Source organism: Panthera pardus, unplaced genomic scaffold, assembly GCF_024362965.1.
Source record: "Panthera pardus isolate Hobbes unplaced genomic scaffold, ASM2436296v1 HiC_scaffold_27, whole genome shotgun sequence".
In the NCBI taxonomy this organism is placed as follows: domain Eukaryota; kingdom Metazoa; phylum Chordata; class Mammalia; order Carnivora; family Felidae; genus Panthera; species Panthera pardus.
Genome location: NW_026526843.1, coordinates 911232 through 933420, shown reverse-complemented (window position 1 = coordinate 933420; position 22189 = coordinate 911232). Strand labels below are relative to the sequence as shown.

At 38.2% G+C, this 22189-nt stretch overlaps 1 protein-coding gene across 1 annotated transcript in view; it reads left to right on the top strand.

Moving 5' to 3' along the window:
* LOC109260885 (phosphatidylinositol-binding clathrin assembly protein-like) overlaps positions 1-22189 on the top strand; it is a 45066-nt gene that overhangs the window by 22739 nt on the left and 138 nt on the right. Inside the window, exons 12-13 of the mRNA XM_019439373.2 lie at positions 2883-2997; positions 21210-21321. Coding sequence (XP_019294918.2) covers positions 2883-2997; positions 21210-21293 — 199 coding nt within the window. The 3' untranslated portion in view covers positions 21294-21321. The remainder of the gene's footprint in view (positions 1-2882; positions 2998-21209; positions 21322-22189) is intronic.

Below are 22189 nucleotides of genomic sequence, written 5' to 3'. Positions count from 1 at the left end.
AATAAATAGCCCATAACTTTGCCAAAGAGGAAAGCCAAAGGAAAGTTATCAAACTGTTGAAAGCTAAACTCAGAGGAAAATTTCATCATTGCCAAAAAAGAGAAATTAATAAACATTTAGTTTTTGTCTTAAGAAAATCTATATAAAATTATAAAAAATATATTAGATAAAATTTATAAAGATAAAAGCTCAAATTAGTAAAATTGCAAACAAAAATAAATGCAAAAATTATTTCTTTTTAAAGTCTAATAAAATAAGCTCCCGTGACTAAACAGAAAAGAAAATGTAAAAGTGTAACAACATGAAATTGAGAGGGCTGACATGACCACAGATGTAGGCGAGATTAAAATAAGTAAAAGCAAATATTTTATGCAGCGCTGTGGCAACAGCATATTTGAAATTTGGAGTAAATTGATTTCCAAGCAAAATATAAACAACAAATTCATCCAAGAAGCGGAAACATGCATGGAGCAAACACCACATAAATTTTTAAAAAAGGAATTACAGATCTGCCGATGCATCATGGGTTCCTGGTTGGATTCACAAATCAAATCTAGAAATATATTTAAAAATTACGCTACCTACATAGACTCCTCCTTTTTTTCTTGGAGTGTGCTGTCTGAAACACCTACTGTGGGATGGTAGTGGTAGAGGCGATGTAATGAAAAGTGGATGCATCTGAGACATGTTTCGAAGGTAGAGTTGACAGAATAAGAAGGATTAGGGATGCTGCTTAAGTTTTTGGTTTGAGCTGCTGCATGGATAGTAGCGTCATGTATTGTGATGGGAGAGATTGAAGGAGAAACAGTTGGAGTAGGCAAGATGAATCAAGCGTTCTCTTTTGACATGTTATGTTTCAAATATGTATGAGACATCTAAGAGGTAGACATAGAAGTCTGGATATTAGAGCTAGAGCTAAAAACTGTGGTAGTTATTTTTTTTTAAGATTTTTAAAAAGTATTTTTAAGTAATCTCTACACCCAGTGTGAGGCTCGAACTGACAACTCTGAGATCAAGAGGCACATGCTCTTCCCACTGAGCCAGCCAGGCGCCCCTAAACACTGTGGTGGTTAAAGTCATAAGGCTTGATTTCTTCATCTTGGTAGAGAGTAAAGAGGATAATGGTAGGTCCAGAAGTGAACTTTGAAACATCATAATATTATAGGGATTTAACTGAAAGGTTAAAGTGTCAAGAATTGAGGAAAATGAAGCACAGACAATGGATCAGAAATAAGTGTAACATTGGACCTTAAAATAATAACACTGGAAGCTAGAAGAAAATACTTCACCCTGTTAAAAATTTTAGTGAAATTTATTTCTAGTCTAGAAGTTTGTACTCAGACAAGCTCCCAACCAAATGCAACAGTTAAATAGACATTTTTAAAACTCAAAAAAATGCAAAAAAAAAAAAAAAAAGGACTTACCTTGCACCTTTGCTCAGGAAGCTCCTACAAGGTGTGCTCCAAGAAAACAGAAAACTAAGAAAGAGGAACACATGGGATTCAGGGAAACAGAGTCCTACTGAAGTGAGAGGTGGAAGGAATTCCCAATATAGCAACAATGGAAATCCCAGGGTGATATTTGTACAATTGGCCTAGAGAGCAGGTTAGATTGGAACAGAAGGATATAGAGCTCCAAGAGAGATGTCTTCAGGAAAAATATCTTTCAACTTGAGATAGTTATTATTTCCACTAGATCATAAGCTCTATGAAGGCAGATGTTTTCATCTGTTTTATGTATCCTAAGCACTGAGAATACTGTCTGGCACCTAGTAGATATTTAATGGATATTTGTTGAATGAATGCAATGAATCCACACTTCACATATGAGCAAATTGAGATACAGAAATTCTGTAACTTGCCCAACCTTACACAGTTAGAAAGTGGCTGAAGTGGGATTTGAACCCAGGCAGTCTTGCTCTACGTCAGGGCTATTAACCTCTGTAGTGTTTTTATATTCACATATATAAGGTGTACACACACACACATCTCTCTCTCTCTCTCTCTCTCTCTCTCTATATATATATATATATATATATATATACTAGGTTTCAAAGATGTAGATGTGGAAAGGTGGGAGGAGAAGTAGGGTATGGTGTGAATGACAAGTCTTCCAAAGGAAATCAATGATGTCTAACTTCTAAATTAAACTTATCAATTAAGATATAGTAGTATAGACATTCTTTTTTAGAATTATGGATTTAAATACCATGAAGAAAAGAGTGGCTACCTTTGGGAAGGGGAAGTGGTGACTGATGTTTCTGGTTTTAGATCTTTTTGTATTATTTGACTTTTTAAACTCCGTATCACTTAGATAAAAATTAAACTTATATAAGTCAAATGACAAATATGGAATAAACAGGAGCTTTTAGGACAAGAACATAAGCATTTGTTTCCTTTTCTATTTATTATCATATTTATATAAAATATTCTCTATCTAGTATTATTTATTCTCCTAATAACTTTAATTGCATAAAGAAGATAGGTAAATCCCATTTTACAAGTAAGAAAAGAAGTTCCTTAATGAAGGTTACACAGCTAGTGAATAGCCTCGTGGGGCTCAGAACTCAACACTTCTGCCTCTTACCTTAGTGCCTCTTCGACCTACCACCCTGGGAGAATACTAGTGTTTTCTCTAGATAAACTATTAAAATAGCTTAGAATAAAATGTATTCACTCAAGTCACTTTTTTATGCATAACTGCTACCATTGAATTCTTTTCGTGAACTCAAAACCCAGCAGAAACATTTAGTTTTGTAATGATAACTTCATTTCGTCTACAAAACAGCCAATGGGCTTCTTTTGGCTTTGTTTTGTGACTTCATGTTTAAATGGTAGATTTGTCATTCTTCAGAGTGGGCTGATTTATAAATCCCATCTTAGATCTGACATGAAGTGGCCTCAGACTTCAGACAAGGAAATTACTGGTGGAATGAAGTGGCAGCTGAATACCTACACGTGCACATCAACCATCTGGAACCATGTTTCCATTCCTCTGGTACGTCACATGGTAACGTTTCTTACGTATTATTACCTAGAATGCTAGAATGGTGGCAGTAGATCCAAAGATTTGAGAGAGAGAGATTTGAGAGAAGGTCGCTAATAGATTCAAAGTTGAAATATGGGTCCCCAATAAATTATCTGCAATTCTAAAATTCAAAAAGCTCCAGAAAGCAAGTTTTTAGTTGTCGTTGTTAAGTTCGCAACAAACTCTTTTGGCTGCAAAACTTTACCTGAACTGCAAAGAGGCTGTCATCATTATTCATGGAAGTATAGATATTCACACCTAAATTTTGCATTTGGATTTTGCTGCAGAAATATTAATGTGTTAGATTACAGGGTACTATTCCAGCCCCCCAACCCCCAGGGTGTTACTAGTATGGTCTTTGTGTAATTTCTAAATTATTTTTCCAAAAATTAGAAAACATTTTGAATTCCAAAGCACATTTGGCCCCAAGGGCTTAAGGATGTGGACCTATGCTATTTTTATATGATTTTGCTTTAATATTGGTCCAATGATATAACAAACTGTATGTTAACTCTTAAGCACCTAGTGACTTCAGTTTTCCTAATATGCAGCTGAGGTGTGTTCTAGGAGTGAGAATTTTGAGAGGTTTTGGGAAACAGGAAGAAGTAATTTCAAAATGTGCTGAGGAAAGGCATGGCTGCACTGCTTCCTGGAGGACACAGATGGCTAAGGACCTAGAAAGGTCACAGCAAGGAGGTTTTGGGCTCGGAATAATAAGGAAGAAATGAAAAAACATTAACAGTTTGGGTCAACTTTAGGTTCATAAAGCTATTAATAGTATTCCCTTATTTTCCTTTAAATGGCTACAAAGTCTGGGGATTTCCATTCATTCTTGATATTGGTGAGTTGTATCTTCTGTTTCATCAAGCTTGTTACAGTTATATCAAACAACCAACTTTCAGTTTCATTGCATTTTCTCTACTGGTTTTCTCTTTTTAATTGTATTGATTTCTGCTTTCTAAATTTATTTTTTATTTTCTAGAGAGAGCGTGCATGCATGCGTGTGCTACTGGGGGAGGGGCAGACAGAGAGAGAGGGAGAGAATCCCAAGTAGGCTTCACGCTCAGCACAGAACCCGATGCAAGGCTCGAACTCATGAATCGTGAGATCGTGCATTACCTGAGCCAAAATTGAGTTGGATGCTTAACCGACTGAGCCACCCAGACGCCTCCTGATTTCTGCTTTTATCTTTGTTATTTCCTTCTTTCTGTTTGACTTGAGCTTATTTTGCTCTTCTCCTCTGAGTTTCTTAAGATAGAAGTTTAGAGTATTGATTAATACCTTTCTTCTTTGTAATATATTGTTTAATGGTATAAAACTCCTGCTAGGCCCCGATTTAGATGTTTTACTTTCATTTTTTTCCAGTTCAATATATTTTTAATTTCTCTTTGACTCATGGATTACTGACAGGTATGTTGTTTAATTTCTAAGTGTTGGAAGATTCTCTTGTTATGCTTTTAGTATTGAGTTCTAGTTTAATTCCTTTATGGTCAGAGAAAGTATGTTGTATGCTTTAAATTCCTTTAAATTTATTAACTTTTGATTTATAACACAGGATATGGTCTATCTTAGTGACACTCTATGAACACTTGATGATGTGTATTCTACTGTTGTTAGGTGGAATGTTCTACAAATGTCAATTAGATCCTGATGTGTTTATATTTAGGTTTGACATTTTATTATTTTCTGTTTGTTCCCTCTATTCATTGTCATTGTTGTTGTTCCACTGTTTCTTCTTTCTTGCCTTCTTTTGGGTTCTTTGAATATATTTTAGAATAGTATTTCATTTTTTTTTTTAATTTTTTTTCAACGTTTTTTTATTTATTTTTGGGACAGAGAGAGACAGAGCATGAACGGGGGAGGGGCAGAGAGAGAGGGAGACACAGATTCGGAAACAGGCTCCAGGCTCCGAGCCATCAGCCCAGAGCCTGACGCGGGGCTCGAACTCACGGACCGCGAGATCGTGACCTGGCTGAAGTCGGACGCTTAACCGACTGCGCCACCCAGGCGCCCCATATTTCATTTTAATTTATATGTTGTGATTTGGACTATATCTCTCTGTATGGTTTTTTAGTGTTTGCTCTAGCAGGTACAAAACATACTTTTCACAGTCCATTAGATTCAAAATTTTACCATTTCAATTGGAATGTAGAAACATTAGCACCATATAGGTCCCTTATCTTCCTCTTTTTTACGTTAGAGTTGTCTGTACATACGTTACACTCAGAAGACCGATCAATCTTACACCTTTTGTAGAACTCAAGAATGGGAGGATAACCTATATAATATCTACTCATATATTTGCCATTTCCGTTGCTCTTCCCTCATTCCTGATATTCCAAGTTTCCTGCTAGTATAATTTCCCTTTTATATGAAGAACATCGATTAGCAATTCTGGCAATTCTGGCTATGAATTCTCTTATTTTTCCTTCATTTGAGAATGGCTTCATTTCACCTTTATTACTAAAACAGCTTTTACTGGATACATAATTCTGGAGTGACAGTTCTTTTCTTTCAGCATTTGAAAAAATGGGCCACTTCCTTCTGGCCCCATGGTTTCTGATGAAAACTCCACAGTCATCTGAATCATTTGTTCCCCTATAGATATTGTAAAAATTTTCTTTCAATATATTTTGTCTTTCATTTTCAGAAGTTTTAATGTGATGGCATGGATTTGGGGGATTTGTTCTGTTCTAGTTTGTACAGCTTCTTAAATATGCATTTGTATATCTTTTCAGCACTCCAGTCGTTCTCTTTCCCTTCTGAGACTCTAAGAACACAAATATTAGACCTTTAGATGGTTGTTCCACTAGTCCCTGAGGCTCTTTTCGGTTCTTTTGAGTCTTTTTTTTCCGTTCTCCAGAATGAAAAATTCTATTGGTCTGTCTTCAAGTTCAGTGAATCTTTCCTCTGTCATCTGCATTCTGATATTGAGTCCGTTGATTGGGCATTTTTATTTCAATTATTGCATTTTTCAGTTCTGAAGTTTCCATTTGGCTTTTTCCTGTTTCTTCTGTCTCTTTGCTGATGCTTTGTATTTTAACTTTTATTTCAGGGGTGTTCATGATTACTCATTCAAGCATTTTTATAATAGCCACTTTAAAGTCTTTGTCAGATATTTTTATAATAGCCACTTTATTTATTTTTTTAATATATGAAATTTATTGTCAAATTGGTTTCCATACAACACCCAGTGCTCATCCCAAAAGGTGCCCTCCTCAATACCCATCACCCACCCTCCCCTCCCTCCCACCCCCCATCAACCCTCAGTTTGTTCTCAGTTTTTTGTTTTTTTTTTTGTATTTTAAATTTATTTTTATTTTTTTTATTTTTTATTTTTTTTTATTTTTTAATATATGAAATTTACTGTCAAATTGGTTTCCATACAACACCCAGTGCTCATCCCAAAAGGTGCCCTCCTCAATACCCATCACCCACCCTGCCCTCCCTCCCACCCTGCCCTCCCTCCCACCCCCCATCAACCCTCAGTTTGTTCTCAGTTTTTAACAGTCTCTTATGCTTTGGCTCTCTCCCACTCTAACCTCTCTTTTTTTTTTTTCCTTCCCCTCCCCCATGGTCTTCTGTTAAGTTTCTCAGGATCCACATAAGAGTGAAAACATATGGTATCTGTCTTTCTCTGTATGGCTTATTTCACTTAGCATCACACACTCCAGTTCCATCCACGTTGCTACAAAGGGCCATATTTCATTCTTTCTCATATAATAGCCACTTTAAAGTCTTTGTCAGATAATTTCGCCATCTGTGTCATCTTATCATTAGTGTATGTTGATTACCTTTTTGTCATGCAAATTGACATATTCATGGTTTTCTTCACGTACCAAGTAACTTTGCATTGCATCCTGAACATTTTGCCTATGACTTTGACTCCAGGTCTTGTTAAGTTTTACGAAGAATGTTAATACTTGTGTTGTAGCAGGCATATGACCTGGTCAGGCATAAGCTGCACATTCTGCCTCCATCTCTGGCCTGTGCTTCTAGGGTCAGCCCACTTTCCACAGTCTTTGCGCTACTGTTCTGGCCCTTTCTGCATGTGCACCGCCCAACAGTCAGCCTGGGATCTAGGTGTTGGTCTCTCCCCTGTGATCATTCTTCGGTATGCTCATTGAGATCAGATCTACCAGTGTGTTTTAACTTTCATTTGTTTGCATGTAATTTTTTTTATATTCTTAACTAAAACTTTATTTTTAAAAATTTTTAAATATAATTTATTGTCAAGTTAGCTAACATACAGTGTATATAGTGTGCTCTTGTTTTCGGGGGTAGATTCCCATGATTCATTGCTTACATACAACACCCAGTGTTCATCCCAAGAACTGCCCTCCTCAATGCCCATCATCCACTTTCCCCTCTCCCCCACTCCCCATCAACCCTCAGTTTGTTCTCTGTATTCAAGATTCTCTTATGGGTTTGCCTCCCTCTTTTGAAACTATTTTTCCCCTTCCCTTCCCCCATGGTCTTTTGTTAAGTTTCTCAGGTTCCACATAGGAGTGAAAACACATGATATCTGTCTTTCTCTGACTGACTTATATAACTCAGCATAACACCTCCAGTTCCATCCACGTTGTTGCAAATGGCAAGATTTTATTCTTTCTCATTGCCAAGTAGTATTCCATTGTATATATAAACCACATCTTCTTTATCCATTCATCAGTTGATGGACATTCAGGCTCTTTCCATGATTTGGCTATTGTTGAAAGCGCTGCTATAAATATTGGAGTATAGGTGCCCCTATGAATTAGCACTCCTATATCATTTGGATAAATTCCTAGCAGTGCTATTGCTGGGTCATAGGGTAGTTCTATTTTTAATTTTTTGAGGAACCTCCACACTGTTTTCCAGAGTGGCCACACCAGTTTTCATTCCCACCAACAGTGCAAGAGAGTTCCCATTTCTCCACATCCTGGCCAACATCTGTTGTTTCCTGAGTTGTTAATTTTAGCCATTCTGACCAGTGTGAAGTGGTATCTCACTGTGGTTTTGATTTGTATTTCCCTGATGATGAGTGATGTTGAGCATCTCTTCATGTGTCTGTTGGCCATCTGGATGTCTTCTTTGGAAAAAGTATCTATTCATGTCTTCTGCCCATTTCTTAACTTGATTATTTGTTTCTTGGGTGTTGAGTTTGGTAAGTTCTTTATAGATTTTGGATACTAACCCTTTATCTGATATATCATTTGCAAATGTCTTCTTCCATTCCATAGGTTACATTTTAGTTTTGTTGATTGTTTCCTTTGTAGTGCAGAAGCTTTTTATCTTGATGAGTCCCAGTAGTTCAATTTTACTTTTATTTCCTTTGCCTTCAGAGACGTGTCGAGTAAGATGTAGTAAGTTTTTATTTCTTCTTTGATTTCTTCTTTGACCTATTCATTGTTTAGTAGCATGTTATTTAACCTCTATGTATTTGTGGGCTTTCCAGACTTTTTCTTGTGGTTGACTTCTACTTTCATAGTGTTGTGGTCAGAAGAGTTGCATTTTATGACTTCAATCTTTTTTAATTTGTTGAGACTTGTTTTGAGAACTAATATCTATTCTGGAGAATGTTCCCATGTGCCCTTGAAAAGAATGTTTCTTTTGGGGTGGAATGTTCTGAATATATCTGTTAAATCCATCTGTTCCAGGGTTCCTGGGTGGCTCAGTTGATTGAGCGTCTGACTCTTGATTTCAGCTCGAGTCATGATCCCAGGGTCATGGTATTGGGCACCACATTGGCTCCACACTGAGCGTGGAGCCTACTTGGGATTCTCTCTCTCTCTCTCTCTCTCTCTCTCTCTCTCTCTCTCTCCCTCCCTCCCTCCGTCTCTCTGTCTCTCTCTCTGTCTCTCTCTCTCCCTCCCTCTGCCACTCTCCCCTGCTTACACACACTCTTCCTCTAAAAAAACCAAAAATCTGTTCCAGAGTGTCATTCAAAGCCACTGTTTCCTTGTTGATCTTCTGTTTGGATGATCTTTCCATTGATGTAAGTGAGATGTTAAAGTTCTCTACTATTATTTGTATTACTATCAATCAGTTTCTTTATGTTTGTTATTAACCATTTTATGTATTTGGGTGCTCCCATGTTGTATGCATAAATATTTACAATTGTTATATCTTCTTGGATCATCCCCTTTATGATTATATAATTTCATTCTTTGTTTCTTATTACAGTCTTTGTTTTAAAGTCAATTTTGTATGATATAAGTATAGCTACCCTGGCTTCCTTTTGACATTACTTTCTTGAGGCAAGGGAAATAAAAGCAAAAATAAACTATTGGGACTACATCAAAATAAAAAGCTTCTGCACAGTAAAGGAAACAATCAACAAAGTAATCAGCAACCTAAAGAATGGGAAAAGATATTTGCAAATGACAGATCCAATAAAGGGTTAGTATCCAAAATCTATAAAGAAGTTATAAAAATCAACACCTAAAACTGAATAATTCAGTTAAAAAATGGCCAGAAGACATGAACACACACTCTAAGAAGACATACAGCTGGCCAACAGATGAAAAGATGTTCATCATCACTCACAATCAGGGAAATGCATAATCAAAACTACAATGAGATATCACCTCACAACTATCAGAATGGCTAAAATTAGCAACACAGGAAATAACAGATGTTGGCTAGGATGTAGAGAAAGGGGAACCCTCTTACACTGTTGATGGGAATGCAAAGTGGTACAGCCAGTCTGGAAAACAGTGTGGAGGGTTCTCAAAAAGTTAAAATAGAGCTTCCCTATAATCCAGCAATCGCACTACTAGTTATTTACCCCCAAAATACAAAAACACTAATGCAAAGGGATACATGCACTACTAGGTATATTACCTCATTATTTACAATATGCAAATTATGGAAGCAGCCCAAGTGTCCCTCTATACGAATGGATAAAGAAGATGTGGTATATATCTACCATGGAATATTATTCAGCCATGAAAAGAATGAAGTCTTCCCGCTTGCAGTGACATGGATGGAGCTAGAGAGTATTCTAATTGAAAACCTAATCCTAAATCAGACTCTTACTCTAATCCCTAACTGCTAACCAATAACCCTTAACCCTAAGCCCTCACCTTGACCATAACCCTCCACCTAAACTCATCCTTCTGTAGAGGTCTTTGAACTGCAGGACAATAGGCCCATACCACCACCATGGCCCTATCCCTGACTCTTATTCCAGGCATAAACTAAACCCATGATCTGAAAAAATAAAACATTTGATGTGTATATACAACGGAATATTATTCAGCCATAAAGAAGAAGGAAATCTTGTCATGTCATCTTAACCCAAACCCTAACCCCTAACCCCTAACCACTAACCACTAACCCCAAGCCCTCACCCTGACTGTGACTCTCGTCTTACTTATCCCTCTGGAGAGGTTTCTGAACTGAGGGACAATAGGCCCATACCCTCACTCCAGCCCTTACCCTAGCCCTATCCCTTATTCCAGCCCTCTTCTGAACCCTACTCCAAAATATGAGGAAAGAAAAGATCTATATTACTGAGCTATAAAAAAGAATGAAATCTTGCCCTTGCACCAACATGGATGGAGCTAGAGAGTATTATTCTAATCAAAATAAGTAAGAGAAAAACAGATACCATATGATCTCACTCATATGTTGAGTTTAAGAAAGAAAATAAACAAGCAAAGGGGAAAAAAGAGAGGCAAACCAAGAAACGGACTCTTACTGATAGAAAACAAACTGATGGTCATTAGAGGGGAAGTGGGTGGGACATGGGCTGGAGGGGTGATGGGTATTAAGAAGGGCACATGTTGTGATGAGCACTGGGTGTTGTATGTAAGTGATGAATCTTTGAATTCTACTCCTGAAACTAGTATTACATTGTATGTTAACTATACTGGAATTAAGATTTAAAAGAAACTTAATAAATAAAGATCAGATCTACCCCTGCAGGGGTGAGGAGAAGCGGACCATGACCCCAGTAGTTCATAAACAGCTTCCCTGTGCTTTTGTATCTCTGCTCTCTCTCCAGTATTTTCCAGTTTCCTGGGACTCTCATTCTTTTTCCTCTGGCCCCAAAACCCCTCACTTCTGTGACTGAGACAAGTCAGGGTTCCAAGTGGTGGTGGTAGGACAGAATTAAAAAAAAAAAAAGTTTTTATCCCTCCCCTCACAGAGCCACAGCTCCCCCTAATGGAGAAGAACATTTCTCTCCCTCAGATATTTGGCTCTTCCAGTTTTCCCTGCAAGCCACTTTTGCTGCCAAGATAGCAAGTAGGATTGCCTGGGATCTGGGGTGTGAGAGAATACAGTATGGGGGACTTTCTGACTTTCTCTGAGCTTTAGAAGTTCTCACGCAGACCGGAGCCAGACTTCTGGAGTTTTCTCTCATCTGTACAACAGTGATATCTTCCAGGTCTTAGGCTGCTTTGAGTCCAGTGTGGGGATAGTGGAAGGGAAAAATGATGAATCCACTGCCAGTTCAGTGGTACTTCTGATTTGGGATTTTTTTCCTGATCCACCTGCTGATACTTACTTTCCAGTGTTCTAATAGCTGCTCAGGCATGCGACCCAGCTTTTATACTTAGGTGCTCAGTAGGAAAGGCAGGTTGCCTGCGCTGACTAGATTTTAACTGCAACTAGAACCCAATCCTTGGCTTTTACCTTGAGTTTAGTAAGTATATTTTATGTAACTATGGGTATATTTGGATATTCCTATTATAGGATATCTTCCCTCCTATTTTTGTTTTCCCCCCCTCAGTTTTGGCCTTCTTTTGCAATAATTACATTCTTTTTTTCCTCCTTTCACTTTTCCCCCTGTTAACTTCTGAAGTTATACACTATTCTGCTATCCTTCTGTTTCCCTAGAGACTACAGCATGCATAGTTAAACTATGGAAGTCTAAAGTTAGTAATTTCTTCTGAAACGACATAAGGACTTAGGAAACTTGAATTTTGATCATACTCCCTGCTGACTTAATATGTTATTATTGTAAGGTATTTTACTATTATCTTCTTAAAACTTTGTTATTGTGGTAAGATACATATAACATAAAATTTACCATCCTAACAATTTTAACTGTACAATTCAGTGGCATTAAATGCATTCAGAATGTTGAGTGGTGACTACTTTTCTGTTTTCTGTGCCTATCAAGTTGACTATTCTAGGTACTTCATTCTAAGTGGAGTCATACATTATTTGTCCTTTTGTGTGTGTCTTATTTCACTTAGTGTAATGTCTTCAAGATTCACCCATACTGAAAAAAAAGATTCATCCATATTGTAGCATGTCTCAGAATTTCATTCTCTTTTAAGGCTAAATAATTTCCCATTGTATAGATCTACATTTTCTTTGTTCATTCATCCATTGATGGACACATTGGTTGTTTCCATCTTTTGGTTATTATGAATAATGCTGCAGTGAACATTGGTGTGTAAGTATCTATTTGAGTTTCTGCTTTCGGTTCTTTGGGTATATACCCAGATGTAGGATTGCTGGATCATATGATAATTCTATGCTTAATTTTTTGAGGAATTGTCATACCATTTACCCCAGTGGCTAAACCACTTTCTATTCCCCCAGCAGTGCATGAGTGTTCAACTTCCCAACAAACTCACCAACACTTGTTTTCTGGATTAAAAAAATATATATTATAGCCATCCTAATGGGTGTGAACTAATATCTCATTGTAATTTTGATTTTCATTTCCCGAATGATTAGTGATGTTGAGCATCTTTTCATGTGCTTTTTTGCCTTCTGTATATTTTCTTTGGAGAAATGTCTGTTCAAAACTTTTTGCCATTTTTTTAAAAGTTTATTTATTTATTTTGAGAGAAAGAGAGAGCACAAGTGAGGGAGGGGCAGGGAGAGAGGAAGAGAGATAATCCCAAGCAGGCTCCACACTGCCAGTGCACAGCCTGATACAAGGACCGAACCCACCAAACCCCCGAACCGTGAGATCATGACCTGAGCCTAAATCAAGAGTCCTATGCATAACAGACTGAGCCACCCAGGTGCCCCAACCTTTTGCCATTTTTGAATTTGGTTATTTGCTTTGTTGTTTTTAAGTTGTAGGTGTTCTTATATAGATATATGAGATATATGAATAGCAAATATTTTCTCCCATTCTTTTCATTCCCTTGATAGTGTCCTTAAATGTACAAAATTTTTAGAGTTTTCATGAAGTCCAATTTATCTATTTTTTTCTTTTGTTGCCTGGACTTTTGGTGTCATGTTGAAGATTTCATTGCCAAATCTGATGGTATGAAAGTTACTCCCTATGCTTTCTTCAAAGATTTTTATAGTTTTACCTCATAAGTTTAGTTGTTTGATCAATTTGGGGTTAGTTTTTGTATATACTGTGAGGTCAAGGTCCAAACTTACTGTTTTTCATGTGACTATCCAGTTGTCTCTGCAGTATCTGTCGAAGACTGTCCTTTCCTCATTGAATGGTCTTGGAACCCTTGTCAAAAATCAATTGACCAGATACGTGAGGGTTTTTTCTGTACTGTCTCCTATTTCATTGGTTTATATGCCTGTCTAGTCCTAAATTTTTCATGTTCAAAGAAAGATCATTGCCCTGGGTATAAATGGTTTACTATATTTGTTCTCAATATTAAATATGTAGCAGAATTTCTTCTGTATAATATTTCTTATTAAATATTAGTAGAAAACATACTATGTAGTAACTGACACTTTTCTTCAAAGTACTGCCTCCAGGGGCCTATCCAGTGACTTCACAGCAAGTGCCTATATAGAATGGTAAGAAAAAACCCTTTTAGGATATCAAGAGTGGGAGATATATTTAAACAACTTTTTAAAATGTTTATTCTTGAGAGAGAGAGAGACAGAGAGAGACAGAGACAGAGACAGAATGTGAGCGGGAGAGGGGCAGAGAGAGAGGGTGACACAGAATCCGAAGCAGGCTCCAGGCTCTGAGCTGTCAGCACAGAGCCCGATGTGGGACTTGAACCCACAAACTGTGAGATCATGACTTGAGCCGAAGTCAGATGCTCAACCGACTGAGCCACCCAGGCGCCCAAGAGTGGGAAATATATTTAAAATTCTCCATGGCTTGCACTAACAGAAAAAAAAACATGATACAGATAATTAAAAATGGAAGGTAATCGATCCACATCCTTTCCTTGCATTGGAAAAAGAAATGGCAGCCCTTTGAGATATGATATCGCAAAGGCTTTATGAGAAAGGAACTCTAGAAATGGGGAAGAGATGGGATTTGTGGCCGTGCAATAATTTAGAGAAAGCTGTTCCAGAATTAATAGATAATCCAAAATAGGAATAATCAATATGCACATAATGGAGATATAAGTATAACTTACTTTACATTCTTGGTTTGAGTTATGAGCTACTGTTTGCTGCTGGTTTTTCTCCTTTACTGCAGGGATTTTTGTTGTTATTTCATTTTGTTTTGTTTTATTTGCCATTTTGCTCTCTGGGATCATTTCCACTCTTCATTAAGCAGGTAAAAGAAAAGTGAAATGTAATAAGGCTGAATTTGTTGTTGTTGTTCAAGACTTGCAATGGGAGAAATTGTTAAGACGAGCAGAATGTCTGGAGATTTTCTGATTTCAGGTTTTTCATCCAACCTGTTTCTAATTCATTTTAGTCCATTATTTCTGTTCTGCCTATTTGGCAATGTTTTCATGATTTAAATTTTTTCTTTACTTGGTTAAAAATTGTTTGCAATCAGCAGTTCCCCTTTTTATAGCTTCAGTGCACTCCATAAATGTCATGTGATATAATACAGTTAATTGAAACTGTGAAGTCATTCAGTCTACATAGCCTCACCACCAATTAACTCATGTTTTTTTGTTGGTGGTGTTAATTTGGAAAAACGTTAAAAATACAGGAAAGTACATAAGATAATAGCCATCCATACCTCAAAGTCCTGAATTACTAAATGTTAGTATTTTGTCATAATTTTTTTCAGATAATTTTTAATGATAATGATGTTATTTTACAAATAACAGCAAAATAATCTTGGCACACCTCCAGTGCTAGTCACCCTCCACCCCTCCAGAGACAATGACTGTGATGAATTTTATGTGTGGCCTTCCAGAACATTTCCATTCTTTTGCTATGGAAAAATATATACTATTATTTCATATGATTTTTAAAAATTGATTATGATCAGTATCATTTTGTACTTATTGCCAAAAATTTTTTTTTCTTTTTGTTTTTACAAAAATTTTTTAATAGAATTTTTTAAAATTTATATCCAAATTAGCTAGCATATAGTGCAACAATGATTTCAGGAGTAGATTCCTTAGTGCCCCTTACCCATTTGTCCCATCCCCCCTCCCCCAACCCCTCCAGCAACCCTCCATTTGTTCTCCATATTTATGAGTCTCTTCTGTTTTGTCCCCCTCCCTGTTTTTGTATTATTTTTGCTTCCCTTCTCTTATGTTCATGTGTTTTGTCTCTTAAAGACCTCATATGAGTGAAGTCATATGATTTTTGTCTTTCTCTGACTGACTAATTTCACTTAGCATAATACCCTCCAGTTCCATCCATGTAGTTGCAAATGGCAAGATTTCATTCTTTTTGATTGCCGAGTAATACTCCATTGTCTATATATACCACATCTTCTTTATCCATTCATCCATCGAGGGACATTTGGGCTCTTTCCATACTTTGGCTATTGCTGATAGTGCTGCTATAAACATGGGGGTGCACGTGTCCCTTCGAAACAGCACACCTGTATCCCGTGGATAAATGCCTGGTAGTGCAATTGCTGGGTCGTAGGCTAGTTCTATTTTTAATTTTTTGAGGAACCTCCATACTGTTTTCCAGAGTAGCTGCACCAGCTTGCATTCCCATAAATTTTGTTTTTAATCTTTATTTTTGAGAAAGAGAAAGCAAGGGAGCAACAGAGAGAGAAGGAGACGCAGGATCCAAAGCAGGCTCCAGGCTCTGAGCTGTCAGCACAGAGCCTGACGTGGGGCTTGAACTCACGATATGTGAGCTCATGACCTGAGCCGAAGTCAGATGCTTAACTGACTGAGCCACCCAGGTGCCCCACCGAAAATTTTCTCAAAAGAATTCTGTATATGCTATGTTACTACTTCTTTTCCTCTCATTCTCTCTTGAACTTATTACAGTAAGGACTCTGCCTGCCCCCATCGTTCTTCTTTCAGTCATGTGTGACCTCAGTATTACCATAACCTATGGCTATGTCTCAGTCCACATCATGTCTTACCAGTGGTATTTGATACAGCTGACCACTCCCCACTCCTCGAACTTCCCTTTTCACTTGACTTCTAGGACATCATACTCTCAACCCATTGTTCCTTTTCAGTTTTGTCTTTCCCATCACTGAATACTCGAGTGCCCCAGAGTCAATCTCTGAGCACCTTGTCTATCAACATTCATTCCCTCGGTGACCCCATCTACATCATGGCTTTAGACGTACATTTATACGCTGATGATTCCCAAACTTGTATCACCAGTCTAGAGCTCTTCCCTGTTACCAATGTATATATCCAACTGCTTAATTGACACCTTCACCTGGATGTGCAATTGGCATCTCAAACTGTACAGATGCAACACTGACCTCCTGATCTCCCCAAAGCTGTTCTACTCACAGCCACCCCAATCACAGCTGATGGCAACTTTGTCTTTCTAGGTGCTCAGGCCAAACACGTTGGAGTCCTCCTTGATGCCTTTCTTTCTTTTGCTCCATAAATGATTGGCTTACAGAATAAGTTAGATCAAGCCACTCAGGTGCAACTGCCCCTGCTCCCGTTTCTCTCGGAGTAAAAGCCACGGTTCCCCATGGTCTCTCTGTCTTCATATCCTGGCACTTTTGCCTTGCTTAGTTCATTCTAGGCACAGGACTTCCCTGCTATTCTTTGAGCACACCAGGCACCCTCCCAGCTCAGGGTATTTGCAACTTTTTATGCCCTGTGCTCGCAGCACTATTTTCCTAGATACTCATTTTGCTCACTACCTTACTTCTTTCAGGAATCTGACCAAATGAGTCCATTCTTGACTACCCTATATAAATAGCACCCCACTATTACCCGATGAGTTACTTTTCTGTCCTTATCTTACTCAACACTTCTATCACTCAGCCAGCATGTACTCATTAAGCATCTACTATGTTCTAGGTACTGTTTTAGGAAAGGGGATATAGCAATAATCAAAAGGAACAAAAATCCATGTCCTTGTGGTACGTACATTCTAATGGGAGGGAGTACACACAATAAATAAATAAGGTGAATTTCTTCACATTCTATGAAGAAATTTAAAGCAGGGAAGAGTAAGGGTACTGGGGTAGGTTTCCATTTTAAATAGGCTGGTCAGTGAACACTTTATTGAGAGTATGACTCAGTCTTGAGTAGAAAACTGAAAGAGGAGAGGGAATAGGCCACATGGAAGATCAATTCCAGGGAGAGGGAATCGTCGGTGCGAAAGCCCTGAAGAGTGTCATGAGAGAGTAGATAAGATCACCTAGGAGTCAGTGTAGATCTTTAGTAACACAGATCCAAACAGTGAGCCCTGGGATGACCTGTCATTCACGGAGCAGGGAGATGCAGAGGAACTTGCAAAGGAGGTAGAAAAGGAGTGGCCGTGGGCACCTGGGTGGCTCAGTTGGTGAAGCATCTGACTTCAGCTCAGGTCATGATCTCACGGTTCGTGAGTTTGAGCCCCACGTTGGGCTCTGTGGTGACAGCTCAGAGCCTGGAAACTGCTTCAGATTCTGTCTCTCCCTCTCTCTCTCTGCCCCTCCCACACTCACACTCTGTCTCTCTCTCTCTCTGTCTCTGTTAAAAATAAAATAAACATTAAAAACATTTTCAAAAAAAAAAAGGAGTGGCCAGTGAGGGAAGAGGAATGCTTCTTGAAACACTCTTAGATTTGGAAACACCATACTCTCTTAGTTTTCCTCCTACCTCATACCTGCTTTCTTTTCTTTTAATTCTAGGGTTCTTAAAATACTGTTTTTATTTGAGTACAGTTGACACACAATGTTACTTTAGTTTCAGGTGTACAACTTAGTGATCTGACAAGTGTATACATTATGCTGCCATCTGTCATCACACAACACTATTACAATATCATTGACTATATTCTCTGTGCACTTTTATGTTGACCTTTTATTCCCATGACTTATTCATTCCATTGCTAGAAGCCTCTATCTCCCATTCCCCTTCACCCATTCTGTCCCTCCCTCCCTCCCTCCCCTATGGCAACTGTCAGTTTGTTTTCTGTATTTGCAGATCTGATTCTGCTTTTTATTTGTTGTTTTGTTTTGTTTTAGATTCCACATATAAGTGAAATCACATGGTATTCGTCTTTCTCTGTCTGACCTATTTCACTTAGCATAATGCCCTCTAGGTCCATTCATGTCGTTGCAAATGGCACAGTCTCATCTTTTTTTTTATGATTGCATAATATTCAATCTTCCTTCTCTGCTTGTCTATTGATGGACACGTGGGCTGCTTTCACATCCTGGCTATTGTCAATAATGCTGCAGTAGACACAGGGGTGCATCTATCTGTTTGAATTAGTGTTTTCATTTTATCTGGGTAAATACCCAGTAGTGGAATTACTGAATCATATTCTGGTTCTATATTTAACTTTTTGAGGAATCTCCACACTGTTTTCCACAGTGGCTGCACCAGTTTGCATTCCCACCAACAGTGCACGAGTGTTCCTTTTCCTCTGCATCCTTGCCAACACTTGTTGTTTCTTGTGTTTTTTATTTTAGCCATTCTGACAGCTGTGAGGTGATATCGCATTGTGGTTTTGATTTGCATTTCCCTGATGGTGAGTGGTGTTGAGCATCTTTTCACGTGTCTGTTGGCCACCTGGATGTCTCCCTTGGAAAAATGTCTTTTGCAGGTCTTCTCATTTTTTAATTGGATTGTTTGGGGTTTTTTGGTGTTGACATTTATAAGTTCTTTGTATATTTTGAATATTAACCCCTTATCAGATATGTCATTTACAAATATCTTCTCCCATTCAGTTGGTTGTCATTTTGTTTTGTTAATGCTTTCCTTTGCTGACTTCACAGCTCTTTTAAGTCTTCATTTGGACTTCTCTGTGCAACTTCTATAATTCACTATATTTGCCAGTTAAGCTCCAAAAGAGGATTAGAGGAGTATCATATGATGCTAGGTATGTCTATATATGCTAGAAGTAAGTATGCGCCCAAGCCTGGAGAAAGTAGACTTAATAGGAATATAAGGGAATGGGGGTAGAGCTGGGATACTCCACAGGAAAGGATAGGCAGCTAGGGTCCAACCACTAAAAGGTAGACTCCAGGTTAGGAAACAGTAACCAGATGGCATGTGTTGTTAGTATATAACAGAGACTGAAGCAAAATGTGTGGATCGCAAAGTAAAAACTAAAAGGCTACGAAAAGAGCCAGGTTATATCACAAAATTTTTCCCCCCAAAAGTGAACAGAATAGGGCCCATTTCCTAGGGAGTTTGCGTGAATGAGTACAAAGCTGTACCTAGCATTGGCTGGACTGTGGAATGGGGATCTCACCCCTCAGGCATGAGTAACTACAGACCCAGGTGAACTGAAGGAGGCATACACACCTAGGTTCCCTAGAAGGATTAGGTGCCCCATCTGGTCACTGCATGGGGCTATTCCAGGGTACAATATCTGATAGAATCATGGAAGTGGACCAAGGTCTCAGTCCTTGAGCAAGAGCAATCTTGATGATTTCTAAGCAGCACTGTTTGTAAGACGGGAAGTCATAGCAAGCCCTCTGTTTGGTCCTGCAGAGGCGACAGCCCTGTACCCTGCAGAGAGGTGGGGGCTGCTTCTCAATTGCTGCCATGGGGTTAAGACAACAAGAAAGACAGGAAAACTTAACCTTAACCTTAAAACTTAACCTTACTATCAACTAAAATTCTATTAGTCATTTTTACTTCTCCCCTATTCACTTCTCCCAATATCCCCCTGGGGATTTTTTAAGATCGAAGAGCAAAACTTCACAATTTTCTCTGTTAAACTTCAGCTTATTCATTTGGGATCCTATCTCTAGCTTGGAAAGTACACTAATGTTTCTGAGTCTATTTAATATGTTTATTATCCCTTCCAGTATATATGTTATCCACATGTTCAATGAGCATGGCATCTACATTTTCATTGATACCTTAGATACAGATAATCTGGAAGACCAAGGACACAGTCCTGTGCATATCACCAGAAACCTCTCAGCAGGTCAACACATTAATCATTAGTCTTTAGATATTAGTCATTTCAAGTCTCTAATTTACCCAGTTGTCCTTAACTACAGCCCACGTTGCCTCAACTTGTGAGGAAAAAGTGCAATAGATAAAGATAGAGAAGCAGTAGGCTTGGAAAGACTTGCTGAGGAGTTTCACACTATCTGTAGTTAGTGAGGATGCATTTAAGAGGTTTAAACAGGGAAGGAAAATGGTCAGAGTCTTATCTTAATGGGCCTGTGAAACCTCCTCATATTTGTCTTTCATTAAATGTCCTTCTTTCATCTTTTGAATATATTTTAAAATCTGTATACAAATGCCAAATCGTAATGTTGTACATTTTAAATATATACAACTTTATTTGTCAGTTATACCTCAACAAAGCTGGGGGAAAAAATCTGAGCTTATCAGGTCACCAGAAAGGTAACACAAACTAGAGAGATGTCAAAACAACAACTGACGCGCTATCAATTCTTAGCCCCGAATGCCTACCTAGCTCCACTCACCGCCATTACCTGGTGTGCCTGCCTGTTCTTCCCTCATTCCTTCCACCAGGAAAAGTTCTACATATCCTTCACGTTTGACCTGGAAATCATCAAATCAAATCGCATGCCTGTACTAAAGTATTTCATCAAAGATCCATACATATTGTTGTATATCTAACATGTTCCATGTCCACCTTACAGATTTCCCTTCTCTTTCCCATGAGGATTATTGGCCCTGCAATGTAGGAGATCTTATTCTCATAAAGAGTCCTCTGTAGGCCTTATCGGTAGTTCATTCATGCCTCCTTTTCTAGAACTATTCTTGAGTTCTTTTCCTTCACACCGTCTCACCAGCAGTTCCTTCACATCTACTTTTCTCTCTGGCAGTTAGCATTCCTTTCAGTTGATGTTCATTAAGTGTCGTATTTACTCTGGAGGGGCTACTTGTGCTCCTGGTACTATCGTATTGGGAGAGCAATTAGATGGTAATTAAGTTTTCACTTTTTGTTTTCTTTTCCATTTAAATTCATAGGTTCAAACTCCAGTGGGAGCTCCTTACCGAATGGTACCTCAACCCACTAGTTATACGCAACCAGGCTCAGAGACCAGCAAGTAACCCTTCTACTCCATCCACAAGAAATAATGTATGTTTGAACTGTTGTTGCTTAGGGCCTTGGCAGAGATGTACAATCACTGGAGGCTTGGCCAGTGTCAGAAGAGAGTTTTACAATCTACACATCTTTTGTGTACTGTTTGTCTCATAGAAGAAAAATGAATTCTAACATTTTCAGCGTTATAAAAAGACACCAAACTGTGCAGACCTCGTCCTCTACAAACTTGTGTTGTTAAACCTCAGCTGGGTTCTGATACTTACCCAGCAGTCCTTTTATTCTTTCATTCAATAAACCCAACTGGCTCAGTCCTGGACAGGTGGATAAATAACTCAGCCTGGAGATTTCAGGAACAACTTCCCAGAGAAGTGTTCTCTAAGTTGATCGCTAAGATTTAAAAATAGAGAGCCTGTCAAGGGAGTGGGGAAAGGATATTCCAGATAAACAGATAAACAGATAGGAAAGCACAAAGCACCATGGGAAATCAAAGGAGGGGATGATTAAGTCAGGGATCAAATGTTCCAGGGTAATGAGTATCAAATGACAGGGAGGATTTCAACTAGTAGATGTATGGATAATAGAAGTTTTGTATCACAGCTAGAGAAAACAGCTTCAGCGTAGAAGTGCATGCAAGTGTGGAAATGTGGATGCATGTAGCTGAAGCATATGGGAGAGTGTCTGCTTCAGAGTATTATTTTCTAGAATTTTCTTCCTTCAGTCTTTAGGTGATGTATTGGGTCCCCTAGTTCCTGAATATTTGTCTTAGGAGGCCTGACAAAGCTTCAAGTATTAGATACTAAGGTGGACCAGAAGTTGGTGTAAAAAATCTGTAATTTATTTTATAACCACAGGGAAAAATATGTAGAAATGATAAAAGACTTACATATCTATCTTTCTTTCA